At 49.3% G+C, this 14,757-nt stretch overlaps 1 protein-coding gene across 1 annotated transcript in view; it reads left to right on the forward strand.

Annotated features, from left to right (window-relative positions):
• The first annotated feature begins 4,410 nt into the window (after positions 1 to 4,410).
• pold4 (DNA polymerase delta 4, accessory subunit) overlaps positions 4,411 to 14,757 on the forward strand; it is a 34,800-nt gene continuing 24,453 nt past the window's right edge. The window contains exons 1-3 of the mRNA XM_072564582.1: positions 4,411 to 4,542; positions 4,776 to 4,871; positions 8,187 to 8,298. Coding sequence (XP_072420683.1) covers positions 4,455 to 4,542; positions 4,776 to 4,871; positions 8,187 to 8,298 — 296 coding nt within the window. The 5' untranslated portion in view covers positions 4,411 to 4,454. The remainder of the gene's footprint in view (positions 4,543 to 4,775; positions 4,872 to 8,186; positions 8,299 to 14,757) is intronic.

The following is a 14,757-nucleotide window of genomic DNA, read 5'->3' on the forward strand; positions in this document are numbered from 1 at the left end:
TGACAGAGAGTGTAAGACAGACACACACAGTGACAGAGAGTGTGAGACAGACACACACAGTGACAGAGTGTGTAATACAGACACACACAGTGACAGAGTGTGTAATACAGACACACACAGTGAGAGAGAGTGTGAGACAGACACACACAGTGACAGAGAGTGTGAGACAGACAGAGAGTGTAATACAGACACACACAGTGACAGAGAGTGTAAGACAGACACACACAGTGACAGAGAGTGTGAGACAGACACACACAGTGACAGAGAATGTGAGACAGACACACACAGTGATAGAGTGTGTAATACAGACACACACAGTGACAGAGTGTGTAATACAGACACACACAGTGATAGAGAGTGTGAGACAGACACACACAGTGACAGAGAGTGTGAGCCAGACACACACAGTGATAGAGAGTGTAAGACAGACACACGCAGTGACAGTGAGGGTAATACAGACACACACAGTGATAGAGAGTGTAAGACTGACACACACAGTGACAGAGAGTGTGAGACAGACACAAACAGTGACAGAGTGTGATACAGACACACACAGTGACAGAGAGTGTGAGACAGACACACACAGTGACAGAGAGTGTAACACAGACACACGCAGTGACAGAGAGTGTGACAGACACACGCAGTGACAGAGAGTGTAAGACAGACACACACAGTGACAGAGAATGTGAGACAGACACACACAGTGACAGAGTGTGTAATACAGACACACACAGTGACAGATAGTGTGAGACAGACACACACAGTGACAGAGAGTGTAAGACAGACACACACAGTGACAGAGAGTGTGAGACAGACACACACAGTGACAGAGAGTGTAATGCAGACACACACAGTGACAGAGTGTAATACAGACACACACAGTGACAGAGTGTAAGACAGACACACACGGTGACAGAGAGTGTGAGACAGACACAAACAGTGACAGAGAGTGTGATACAGACACACACAGTGACAGACAGTGTGATACAGACACACACAGTGACAGAGAGTGTGAGACAGACACACACAGTGACAGAGAGTGTAATACAGACACAGAGTGACAGAGAGTGTAAAACAGACACACACAGTGACAGAGAGGGTAATACAGACACACACAGTGAGAGAGAGTGTGAGACAGACACACGCAGTGACAGAGAGTGTAATACAGACACACACAGTGACAGAGAGTGTGAGACAGACACACACAGTGACAGAGAATGTAATACAGACACACACAGTGACAGAGAGTGTGAGACAGACACACACAGTGACAGACAGTGTAATACAGACACACACAGTGACAGAGAGTGTGAGACAGAAACACACAGTGACAGAGAGTGTAATACAGACACACACAGTGACAGAGAGTGTGAGACAGACACACACAGTGACAGAGAGTGTAATACAGACACACACAGTGACAGAGTGTGAGACAGACACAGAGTGACAGAGAGTGCAAGACAGACACACACAGTGACAGAGAGTGTAATACAGACACACACAGTGACAGAGAGTGTGAGACAGACACACACAGTGACAGAGAGTGTAATACAGACACACACAGTGACAGAGTGTGTAATACAGACACACACAGTGACAGAGAGTGCAAGACAGACACACACAGTGACAGAGAGTGTAAGACAGACACACACACAGTGACAGAGAGTGTGAGACAGACACACACAGTGACAGAGAGTGTAATACAGACACACACAGTGACAGAGTGTGAGACAGACACAGAGTGACAGAGAGTGTAAGACAGACACACACAGTGACAGAGAGTGTGACAGACACACACAGTGACAGAGAGGGTAATACAGACACACGCAGTGACAGAGAGTGTAATACAGACACACACAGTGACAGAGAGTGTAATACAGACACACGCAGTGATAGAGAGTGTGAGACAGACACACACAGTGACAGAGAGTGTAATACAGACACACGCAGTGATAGAGAGTGTGAGACAGACACACACAGTGACAGAGTGTGTGAGACAGACACATACAGTGACAGAGTGTGTGAGACAGACACACACAGTGACAGAGAGTGTAATACAGACACACGCAGTGATAGAGAGTGTGAGACAGACACACACAGTGACAGAGTGTGTGAGACAGACACATACAGTGACAGAGTGTGTGAGACAGACACACACAGTGACAGAGAGTGTAATACAAACACACACAGTGACAGAGTGTGAGACAGACACACACAGTGACAGAGAGTGTAATACAGACACACACAGTGACAGAGATAGTGAGACAGACACACACAGTGAGAGTGTAATACAGACACACATAGCGACAGAGTGTGAGACAGACACACGCAGTGACAGAGTGTGAGACAGACACAGAGTGACAGAGAGTGTAAGACAGACACACACAGTGACAGAGAGGGTAATACAGACACACACAGTGACAGAGAGGGTAATACAGACACACACAGTGAGAGTGCGAGACAGACACACACAGTGAGAGTGAGAGAAAGACACACACAGTGACAGAGACTGTAATAGTGACACACACAGTGACAGAGAGTGTAATACAGACACACACAGAGCCAGAGAGTGTGAGACAGACACACACAGTGATAGAGTGTGAGACAGACACACACAGTGAGAGTGTGAGACAGACACACACAGTGACAGAAAGAGTGAGACAGACGCACGCAGTGACAGAGAGAGTGAGACAGATGCACGCAGTGACAGGGACTGCAATAGTGACACACACAGTGACAGAGAGTGTGAGACAGGCACACACAGTGACAGAGAGGGTAATACAGACACACACAGTGACAGAGATTGTGAGACAGACACACACAGTGACAGAGACTGCAATAGTGGCACACACAGAGACAGAGAGTGTGAGACAGACACACAGTGACAGAGAGTGTGAGACAGGCACACACAGTGTCAGAGAGTGTGAGACAGGCACACACAGTGACAGAGAGGGTAATACAGACACACACACTGACAGAGATTGTGAGACAGACACACACAGTGACAGAGACTGCAATAGTGGCACACACAGAGACAGAGAGTGTGAGACAGACACACGCAGTGACAGAGTGTGAGACAGACACACACAGTGAGAGTGTGAGACAGACACACACAGTGACAGAGAGAGAGAGAGACAGACGCACGCAGTGACAGGGACTGCAATAGTGACACACACAGTGACAGAGAGTGTGAGACAGACACACGCAGTGACAGAGTGTGAGACAGACACACACAGTGAGAGTGTGAGACAGACACACACAGTGACAGAGAGAGAGAGAGAGACAGACGCACGCAGTGACAGGGACTGCAATAGTGACACACACAGTGACAGAGAGTGTGAGACAGACACACACAGTGACAGAGAGGGTAATACAGACACACGCAGTGACAGATAGTGTAAGACAGACACACACAGTGACAGAGACTGCAATAGTGGCACACACAGAGACAGAGAGTGTGAGACAGACACACGCAGTGACAGAGTGTGAGACAGACACACACAGTGACAGAGAGAGAGAGAGACAGACGCATGCAGTGACAGGGACTGCAATAGTGACACACACAGTGACAGAGAGTGTGAGACAGACACACACAGTGACAGAGAGGGTAATACAGACACACACAGTGACAGATAGTGTAAGACAGACACACACAGTGACAGAGACTGCAATAGTGACACACAGAGTGACAGAGAGTGTAATACAGACACACAGAGTGACAGAGAGGGTAATACAGACATACGCAGTGACAGAGAGGGTAATACAGACATACGCAGTGACAGAGAGGATAATGCAGACACACACAGTGACAGAGAGTGTATGACAGACACACGCAGTGACAGAGAGTGTGAGACAGACACACACAGTGACAGAGAGGGTAATACAGACACACACAGTGACAGAGACTGCAATAGTGACACACAGAGTGACAGAGAGTGTGAGACAGGCACACAGTGACAGAGAGGGTAATACAGACAGACACAGTGACAGAGAGTGTGAGGCAGACTATGTCTCTCAGTCTATCTCTCTTTGTCTGTCTCTCCTTTCCTTTCTCTCTATGTGTCTGTCTGTCTCTCTCTCTCTCACTCACTCACTCTTTGCCGAGCTCCTCCCCTCTCTGTAGAGGAGATTACTTCCGTATTTTGACAGCAGATTCAGGAAGCAGGAAGTCCAGCTGTGCTCAGATCACCAGAAACTGCTCCTCACCGCTCTCCTCTCTCTGTCTGACTGCCCCTCCATCCATCACAACATCCTGTATCTCTCTCTGTACCTGGCGTTCCCTCTGTCCAGATCTCTTTCCATCCCTCTAAACTCTCTTCCTGTGCCCCTCTCCCTCTGCCACACCGCTCCCCCCACCCCTGACCTTCTCACAGCGATCCCTCTCTCACCTGTTCCCTCCCCACCCCCCCCCCCCCCCCCCCCCCGGACACTCTGTTTGGAGTAGGGACGACAGAATGCAGTCACAGGTCACACGCACGTACCCTGTGGTCAAGGGGGGGCAGAGGGCGGCCCCAACACAAAAGACAGAGACAAGTAACACGGGTGAGTAGGAGAAGGAGAGGCTCACAGGGTGGAAGGTCGAGGGGTGTGAGAGAGACAGTGGAAAACATCAGGGCAATGGGGGGAAAGGGGGTGGCATTGGGTGTGGAGCAGGAAGCTGGAATGTGAACTGTGGACGGATTAAGTCGGTGACCGGCTCCTTGGCCTGACCATTCACTCTTGCTGCATTCCTACCCTGCCACTAACCTCCCCCTCCTCCTCCTCCTCCTTCACAGGCCTCACAGACAGAGCAGCAACTCTGTGCCCGAACGGGGACCACCTCGAGATACTTAAGGCCTTTGATTTACATTGGGAGTACGGTCCATGTTGTGGTAAGTTACAGCCTGACAATCTCTTTTAGCTTCCGCCTCGGAACACTCCAACCCCAGGGCATCAATGTGGATTTCACCAGGTTCCTCATTTCCCCCCCCCCCCCCCCCCACCTCACCCAGCTCCAGCCTTACAGCTCAGCACCACCCTCGTGACCTGTCCTACCTGCCTATCTTCCTTTCCATCTATCCACTCCACCCTCCCCTCTGACCTATCACCTCCATCCCCACCCCCATTCACCCATTGTACTCATTGCTACCTTCCCCCACCCTCCCCTCTGACCTATCACCTCCATCCCCACCCCCATTCACCCACTGTACTCTTTGCTACCTTCCCCCACCCTCCCCTCTGACCTATCACCTCCATCCCCACCCCCACTCACCCACTGTACTCATTGCTACCTTCCCCCACCCTCCCCTCTGACCTATCACCTCCATCCCCACCCCCACTCACCCACTGTACTCTTTACTACCTTCCCCCACCCTCCCCTCTGACCTATCACCTCCATCCCCACCCCCACTCACCCACTGTACTCTTTACTACCTTCCCCCACCCTCCCCTCTGACCTATCACCTCCATCCCCACCCCCACTCACCCATTGTACTCATTGCTACCTTCCCCCACCCTCCCCTCTGACCTATCACCTCCATCCCCACCCCCACTCACCCACTGTACTCTTTGCTACCTTCCCCCACCCTCCCCTCTGACCTATCACCTCCATCCCTACCCCCATTCACCCACTGTACTCTTTGCTACCTTCCCCCACCCTCCCCCCTGACCTATCACCTCCATCCTCACCCCCACTCACCCACTGTACTCTTTGCTACCTTCCCCCACCCTCCCCTCTGACCTATCACCTCCATCCTCACCCCCATTCACCCACTGTACTCTTTGCTACCTTCCCCCACCCTCCCCTCTGACCTATCACCTCCATCCTCACCCCCATTCACCCACTGTACTCTTTGCTACCTTCCCCCACCCTCCCCTCTGACCTATCACCTCCATCCCCACCCCCACTCACCCATTGTACTCATTGCTGCCTTCCCCCACCCTCCCCCCTGACCTATCACCTCCATCCCCACCCCATTCATCCACTGTACTCTTTGCTACTTTCTCCCCACCCCCACCCCCCTGTCATTTATCTCTCCACCCTGCAGGCACCCTGTCTCTATTCCTGACGAAGGGCTTTTGCCTGAAACGTCGATTTTCCTGCTCCTTGGATGTTGCCTGACCTGCTGTGCTTTTCCAGCAGCACTCGAATCTACGTTTTGGTTTCCAGGATCTGCAGTCATTGTTTTGACCTGATCTCTTTCAGCAATCGCAGTTGGCCAAGGCCATTCTGCCCCTTGGAACCACGTGGAAAGAGCCTTCTGATCAGTCCCAATCAACTCCCCACCATCTACCACCACTACCACCACCACCATGGCCTGCTCTTCCCCAAGCTCTGTATGACTCACTTGGTGTTCAGGCAACTCAACACAAGGTTCAAGACAGAGCCAGCAGCATGGTCCCTCTGGAGTCTCTCTTGAAGAATTCCCTCTCGCTTCAGTCCCATCTCAATCACTTGCCTCTGAATGCAGAACAATATTTTGTTCCATGCTTTTGGCCAACCCATATGCACATAGATCCCAATAATTGCCAAATGCCACACATTCTCAGGTGTCTCACATCCCCAGTAACTGTCAGATGTGAGGGAACGCTAGACTGAGAGCAGAAGGAGTTCACGATGACACTGAATTCAAGTGCAAAATAATCAACAGATATTATTCAGAACTTCTAAACTCTTCACCTCTATCTCTGTAACCTCTTCCAGCTCCATCAATATTCACAATCTTCCCAAAACTCGCTAACTATTCACTGTGACTGATTAGGATCTCGAACTTGCTGCCTGAGAGTCTGAGGGAGACAGGGTCATTCAAGGGGTTAGGGTGTGGGACGTGCTGCCTGAGAGTGTGGGGAGTCAGGGTCATTCGAGGGGTTAGGGTGTGGAACGTGCTGCCTGAGGGTGTGGGGGAGGGACGGTCGTTCCAGGGGTTAGGGTGTGGAACGTGCTGCCTGAGAGTGTGAGGGAGGGAGGGTCATTCGGGGGTTTAGGGTGTGGGACGTGCTGCCTGAGGGTGTGGCGGAGACAGGGTCATTCGAGGGGTTAGGGTGTGGGACGTGCTGCCTGAGGGTGTGGGGGAGGGAGGGTCATTCGAGGGGTTAGGGTGTGGGATGTGCTGCCTGAGGGTGTGGGGGAGGGAGGGTCATTCAAGGGGTTAGGGTGTGGGACGTGCTGCCTGAGGGTGTGGGGGTGACAGGGTCATTCGAGGGGTTAGGGTGTGGAACGTGCTGCCTGAGGGTGTGGGGGAGGGAGGGTCATTCAAGGGGTTAGGGTGTGGGACGTGCTGCCTGAGGGTGTGGGGGTGACAGGGTCATTCGAGGGGTTAGGGTGTGGGACGTGCTGCCTGAGAGTGTGGGGGAGACAGGGTCATTCGGGGGGTTAGGGTGTGGGACGTGCTGCCTGAGGGTGTGGGGGAGGGAGGGTCATTCGGGGGGTTAGGGTGTGGGACGTGCTGCCTGAGGGTGTGGGGGAGGGAGGGTCATTCAAGGGGTTAGGGTGTGGGACGTGCTGCCTGAGGGTGTGGGGGTGACAGGGTCATTCGGGGGGTTAGGGTGTGGGACGTGCTGCCTGAGGGTGTGGGGGAGGGAGGGTCATTCAAGGGGTTAGGGTGTGGGACGTGCTGCCTGAGGGTGTGGGGGAGGGAGGGTCATTCGGGGGGTTAGGGTGTGGGACGTGCTGCCTGAGGGTGTGGGGGTGACAGGGTCATTCAGGGGGTTAGGGTTTGGAAGGTGCTACCTGAGAATGTGGGGGAGGGAGGGTCATTCGAGGGGGTTAGGGTGTGGGACGTGCTGCCTGAGGGTGTGGGGGTGACAGGGTCATTCAGGGGGTTAGGGTTTGGAAGGTGCTACCTGAGAATGTGGGGGAGGGAGGGTCAATCGAGGCTGTAAATAGAATTAGGTCATGATCTGAAAAGGGGATTGGATGGAACAGAAATCAACAGTCACCCAATAAATTGCTCCCTTAGAGGGCCAGCTCAGACATTCAGAGCAAAGAGCATCACTCTGCCCTTCAACCAATCTATGTCTCTTTGAAACACCTTCTAACCACTTCCAATCACTTTATTGAAATTTAGCCCGATGTTTCTCTCAATGGCGTCTCCTTTTCACTGGACACCAGTACACGAAAATGTTGCACATTCCACATGGTCAAGCCTTGTGAACGACTGTCCAACACTTTGCCCGTTTCCACTCTACCATCATCCCCACCTGCACAGGTATCACTCGGATCGAGAGGTGGGAACGAGCCAACCGGATGGGTCTCCGGCCTCCACAGAACATCAGGGAACTACTCCATCATCATAAGACGGATGTCAAATATCAAGAGAGGTTAGTTGCTTCAATTCATAACTGTGCGTCCAACGGGCTTTCTGTGGTGGGAGCACAGAGGGAGGGAGGGAGGGGAGTGTAAAATATTTCGACACCAACCATAGTCATTGGTGGCTGAGCCACACATAAAAACTGGTAATGACTGAAGTGGGCAGCCAGGAGGCAGCTACAGTTTAGCACGTGGAATGCAAACAAGAACAGAGTATTCTTAAACTGAAAGGTGAGGGCAGGACACTGCGATACAGACAGATCCGGGTATCTGGGACATGAACCGCAACAAGTTAGAGTTTTATTTGCAGGGGTGAGCTGGCAAGATGGATACAGAACTGGCTTAGTCATAGGTGAGAGAAGGTCGCAGTTGAAGGGTGCTTTTTGAAATGGAGGATTGTGACTAGGGGTGTCCCATGGAGATCAAAGCTGGGACCTCTGCTGTTCATGATGTACATAAATGATTTGGAGGAAAACGTAGCTGCTCTAATTAGTAAGTTTGCAGACGATACAAACACTGGTGGAGTTGTGGATAGTGAGTAGGATTGTCAGAGGATACAGGAGGAAACAAAATCAGTTGGAGGCATGGTCAGAAAGATGGCAGATGGAGTGTAATCCAAACAAATGTGAGGTGCTGCGTTTTGGAAGGTCAAGTACAGGTGGAAATTATACAGTGAATGGCAAACCCCTTAGGAGTGCTGATATGCAGAGGGATCTGGGTGTGCAGGTGCACAGATCACTGAAGGTGGCAGCACAAGTAGATAAGGTAGTAAAAAAAGGCTTTTGGAAGGGACATTGAATATAAGGATAGCCAAATTATCATGCAGCTTTAGTTCAGCTACACTTGGAATATTGTGTACAGTTCTGGTCATCAGGAATTCCTGATGAAGAGGTTATGCTCAAAACATCGAATCCCCTGCTCCGCAGATGCTGCCTAACCAGCAGTGCTTTTCCAGCATCACAATCTTTGACTCTGATCTCCAACATCTGCAGTCCTCACTTCCTCCTACAGTTCTGATCACCATACTACCAGAAGGATATGGATGCTTTGTAGATGGTATAGAAAACATTTACCAGGGTGTTGCCTGGTATGGGGGACTTTTAGCTATGAAGAAAGGTTGGATAGACTGGGGTTGTTTTGTCTAGAACACAAGAGTTTGAGGGCGACCCCAATAGACATTTATAAAATTGTGAATACAGCGGAAAGTATGCTTTTACCAAGGGTGGAGGGGTCATTACTAGGGGAGACAGGTTCAAGGTGTGAGGGGAGGGGAAGTTTAACAGAGATGTGCAAGGTAAGTTTTCCACACAAAGGGTGGTGAATGCCTGGAAAGCGCTGTCAGAAGTGTTGGTGGAAGTGGACACAATAGCAGCATTCAAGACGCAGCTGGACAAGTACATGAATAGGAAGAGGACAGAGGGATATAGATCCTGTAAGTAAAGACAATGTGCAAAATGTGGCAGTGCAGGCTGGGAGGGCTTAAGAACCTGTTCCTATGTTGTATTGTTCTTTGCTTTTTGTTCTGGAATCTCGGAGCAAGGTGATGAAACTGGAGAGGATGGAGAGATTTATCAGGATGTTGCCTGAGGTGGACAGTTTCAGTTATGAAAAGAGATTGGTCTGACTGGGGTTATTTTCCTTGGAGCAGAAGAGATTAAAGAAGGCCATGTTTGGTGTATATAAAGTCAGGTGGTTGTGGAGTATAAGACACAGAATTTATAGCAAAAGTTTACAGTGTGATGCAGCTGAAATTATATATTGAAAAAGACCTGGATTGTTTGTTAAGTCTCCCAGCTTTTAGAAAGTTAAAAGTCACACAATACCAGGTTATAGTCCAACAGGTTTACTTAGAAGCACACTAGCTTCATCAGGAGCAGCGCTCCAAAAGCTAGTGCTTCCAAGTAAACCTGTTGGACTATAACCTGGTATTGTGTGACTTTTAACTTTCTAAAAGATGAAAGACTTAAAAAACAATCTTTTTCAATATATAGATTAGATTGATTACAGTGTGGAAACAGGCCCTTCGGTGCAACAAATCCACACCAACCCTCCGAAGCGCAACCCACCCAGACCCATTCCCCTACACCTGACACTAAGGGCAATTTAACATGGCCAGTCCACCCTAACCTGCACATTTTTGGACAGTGGGAGGAAACCAGAGCACCCAGAGGAAACCCACACAGACACAGGGAGAATGTGCAAACGCCACACAGATAGTCACCAGAGGCGGGAATTGAACCTGGGCCTCTGGCAGTGTGAGGCAGCCGTGCTAACCACTGAGCCACTGTGCCATCCACTGGTATTATGTGGTTTTTAACTTTCTAGGAAAAAGTGAGGACTGCAGATGCTGGAGATCAGAGCTGAAAATGTGCTGCTGGAAAAGCACAGCAGGTCAGGCAGCATCCAAAGAGCAGGAGAATCGACGTTTATAGACTCCTGAGGGAGGGCTCATGCCCGAAACGTCGATTCTCCTGCTCCTTGGATCCTGCCTGACCTGCTGCGCTTTTCCAGCAACACATTTTCAGCTCTGGTTTTTAACTTTGTCCATCCCAGTCCAACACCGGCACCACCAAATCATCTTTTAGAATGACCATGTTGGTTAAAGTTCTTTCATATGTAATCCCACATTTTTTTAAAAGTTACATTCTCAAGTGAACTTTAACAATAGGTGCCACCTCACCTCAGATAATGTATTGAAGGTGTGAGGTTCCCTGTGTGAGGCTGTCTGTGCCCCAATGGTCAGACTGATTCCATTTCTAATAAAGGGATCTTACATAGATTCATGCAGTTTTTGAGCAAAATAAAATATAATTCTACAAGTACAAATTCACCCCACAAACTTATATGTGCATGTGTGTGTGCGTGTGTGTGTGGAGGGGGGGTATGAGTGTCCGTGAGAGAGTGTGTATATGTCTATGTGTGTGAGTGTGAGTGTAAAGGGGTCTAAGTCTGTGAGAGGGTGTGTGCGCGGTTGTGAGTGTGTGACTGTATGAGAGACAGCTTGTGTATGAGAGAGGGTCTCTGTGAGTGTATGGCTCTGTGTGTGTGAGTGTGTGTGCAGTTGGGTCACCTCTGGTGTGACATGAACCCAAGGTCCCGGGGGTTCCATCCCCATTGGTATCAAACTTGACTATCAGCCTCTGCTCAACCACTTTGGTTTGTTACCTGTCCCGAAGTCCACCTTGGAGGATGGTCATCAGAAGGTCTAAGGTCGAATGTCCTGAACTGCTGAAGTGTTCTCCGACTGGGAGGGAATACTCCTGCCTGGTGATTGTTGTGCGGTGTCCATTCACCTGTTGCCGTAGCCTCTGCTTGATCTTGCTAACATACCATGCCTCAGAGCATCCTTACCTGCAGCGTATGAGGTAGACAATGTTGGCCAAGTCACATGAGTACAGAATTTCAGCTGCATCACACTGTAAACTTTTGCTGTAAATTCTGCCTTATCACCACAACCACCTGATGAAGGAGCAGTGCTCCAAAAGCTAGTGCTTCCAAATAAACTTTTGGACTATAACCCTGGTGGTATGTGATTTTTAATTTTGTCCATCCCAGTCCAATACTGGCACCTCCAAATTATAAAATTATGAGGGGCATAGATAGAGATACAGGAAGAATCATTTTGTTTTGAAGGAGAGATCAATAACTGTGGGTAGTGATTGAAAGTCAGGGCCTGGAGGCTTAGAGGAAATGTGAGGATGGTGCAAACCTAGAACTCACTGCAAGAATGATAGCGGCAGAAAACCTCATCACATTGGGTTGAGGGGTGACCTTACAAAGATTTTTAAAATCATTAATGGCCCAGATAATGTGACTGGCAAAAGTCTTTTCCCTCAGGTAGGGGAGTTCAAAACTAGGGAGCGTATTTTTACAGTGAGAGGATAAAGGTTTAAAGGGATCTGAGGGGCAATTTTTCTACACAGAGGGTGGTTCATATGTGGAATGAACTGCCAGTGGAAGTGGTAGAGGCAATACAATATTTAAAAGACATTTGGGCATGTACATGAAGAGGAAAGGTTCAGAGGGATATGGGGCAAATGCAGGTAAATGTGATGAGTTTAGTTTGGGAAACTTGGTAGGCATACCAAAACAGGTGATGGAGGATCCAAGTCAGGATGTCTTGCTCCAACAGTACAGGGTGTTGGAGAGACTCCACACGTGCACAAATCCGGTCTCCTTACTGAACGAGACACACACCAATGTGGGAAGCAGGTCAGAGGAAGGTTCACTCAGCTGATGTCTGTCATGAAGGGGGTTCTGTCTAATGGGGAGAGGTTGGAGTAGGTTGGGCCAGGCCTCAATGGAGTTTCAGAGAAATGAGAGGTGACCTTATTGAACAGGTAAGATTCTGAGGAGGAGGACAGAAAGGATGAATGCTAAGAGGGGTTACCCTTGTGGGAGAGTCTAGAACAAGGAGGCATAGCTTAAAGGTCAAGGGTTTCCTGTTTTAGATGGAGAAGAGGTGGAATTTCTTCTCACAGAGAACAAAGAACAAGGAAAACGTACAGCCCGGGAACAGGCCCTTCGGCCCCCCAAGCCTGAGCTGATCCAAATCCACTGTCTAAACCTATCACCCAGTTCCTAAGCGTCTGTATCCCTCTGGTCCCCACCACCTCATGATCTGACCAGATGCACTTTAAATGAATCCACCATGCCTGCCTCTACCACCTCTGCTGGCAACGCGTTCCAGATGCCCACCACCCTCTGTGTGTGAAGTACTTACCACGTGTATCCCCCTTAAACTTTTCAACTCTCACCTTGAGTGCATGACCTCTCGTTATTGAATCCCTCACCCTGGGAAAAAGCTTCTCTCTATCCACCCTGTCTATACCCTTCATGATTTTGTAAGCCTCAATCAGGTCCCCCCTCAATCTCCTTTATCCTAATGAAAATAATCCTAACCTACTCAACCTCTCTTCATAGCCAGCACCTTCTATACCAGGCAACATCCTCGTACACCTTCTCTGCACCCTCTCCAAGGCGTCCACATCCTTTTGGTAATGTGGCGACCAGAACTGTACACAGTATTCTAAATGCGGCTGAATCAAAGTCTTGTACAATTTTAACATGACTTGCCAGCTCTTATACTCAATGCCCCGTCCGATGAAGGCAAGCTTACTATATGCCTTCTTGACTACTCTATCCACCTGTGCAGTAACCTTCAGGGTACAATGGACCTGAACTCCCAGATCTCTCTACCCATCAACTTTTCCCAAGGCTCTTCCGTTCACAGTATAGTTCGCTCTAGAATTAGACTTCCCAAAATGCATCACCTCACATTTGCCTGGATTGAACTCCATCTACACTTCTCCGCCCAACTTTCCAGTCTATCTATATTCTCCTGTATTCTTTAACAGTCCCCTATGCTTTCTGCTACTCCACCAGTCTCCATGTCATCTGCAAACTTGCTGATCATACCACCAATGCCCTCTTACAAACAGCAGTGGCCCCAGCACTGACCCCTGTGGAACACCACTGGTCACCTTTCTCCACTTTGAGAAACTCCCTTTAACTACTCCTCTCTGTCTCCTGTTGCTCAACCAGTTCTTTATCCACCTCACTAGAACACCCTGCACACCATGTGGCTTCACCTTCTCCATTAGTTTAACATTGGGAACCTTATCAAACGCCTTACTAAAGTGCATGTAAATGATATCTTCATCTATCAACTTGGTCACTTCCTCAAAGAACTCTACTAAGTTGGTAAGGCACGATCTTCCCCCCCCCCCCTCCCCCCCCCCACAAAACCATGTTGCCTATCACTGATAAGCCCATTCTTTTCCAAATATAGATTTTATCCCTCAGTACTTTCTCCAACAACTTTCCCCCCATTGATGTCAGGCTCACTGGTCTGTAGTTACCAGGAACATCGCTACTACCCTTCTTGTACAGGGGGACAACATGAGCAACCTTTCACTCCTCCGACACCTCACTTGTGTTTAAGGATGCTACAAATATATTTGTCAAGGCCCCAGCTATTTCCTCTCTCGCCTCCCTCAGCAACCTGGGACAGATCCCAGCCAGTCCTGGGGATTTGTCCACCTTAATATTCTTTAGCCTACCCAACACATCTTCCCTTCTTATGTCAACGTGATGCTGAGTAAACCAACTCTAATCTCAGTATTTATCACCTCCCATTCCTCAGTGAACACTGATACAAAGTAATCATTGAGAATCTCACCTATTTTCTCAGGTTCGACACACAGCCTTCCTTCCTTATCCTTTAGCGGACTAACCCTTTCTCTGGTTACCCTCTTGCTTCTTATATAAGAATTTAAGGCCTTGGATTCTCCTTAATTCTGCTCGCTAAAGTTATTTCATGACCCCTTTTAGCCCACTTCATTCCTCGTTTAAGAATGGTCCTACTCTCCTAATATTCCTCCAGGGCCCGTTCTGTTCTTAGCTGCCTGGACTTTATGTACGCTTCCCTTTTCCTCTTGGCTAGTCGTATGATTTATCCTGTCATCCAC

The sequence above is a fragment of the Chiloscyllium punctatum genome, chromosome 47, assembly GCF_047496795.1.
Source record: "Chiloscyllium punctatum isolate Juve2018m chromosome 47, sChiPun1.3, whole genome shotgun sequence".
NCBI lineage: Eukaryota > Metazoa > Chordata > Chondrichthyes > Orectolobiformes > Hemiscylliidae > Chiloscyllium > Chiloscyllium punctatum.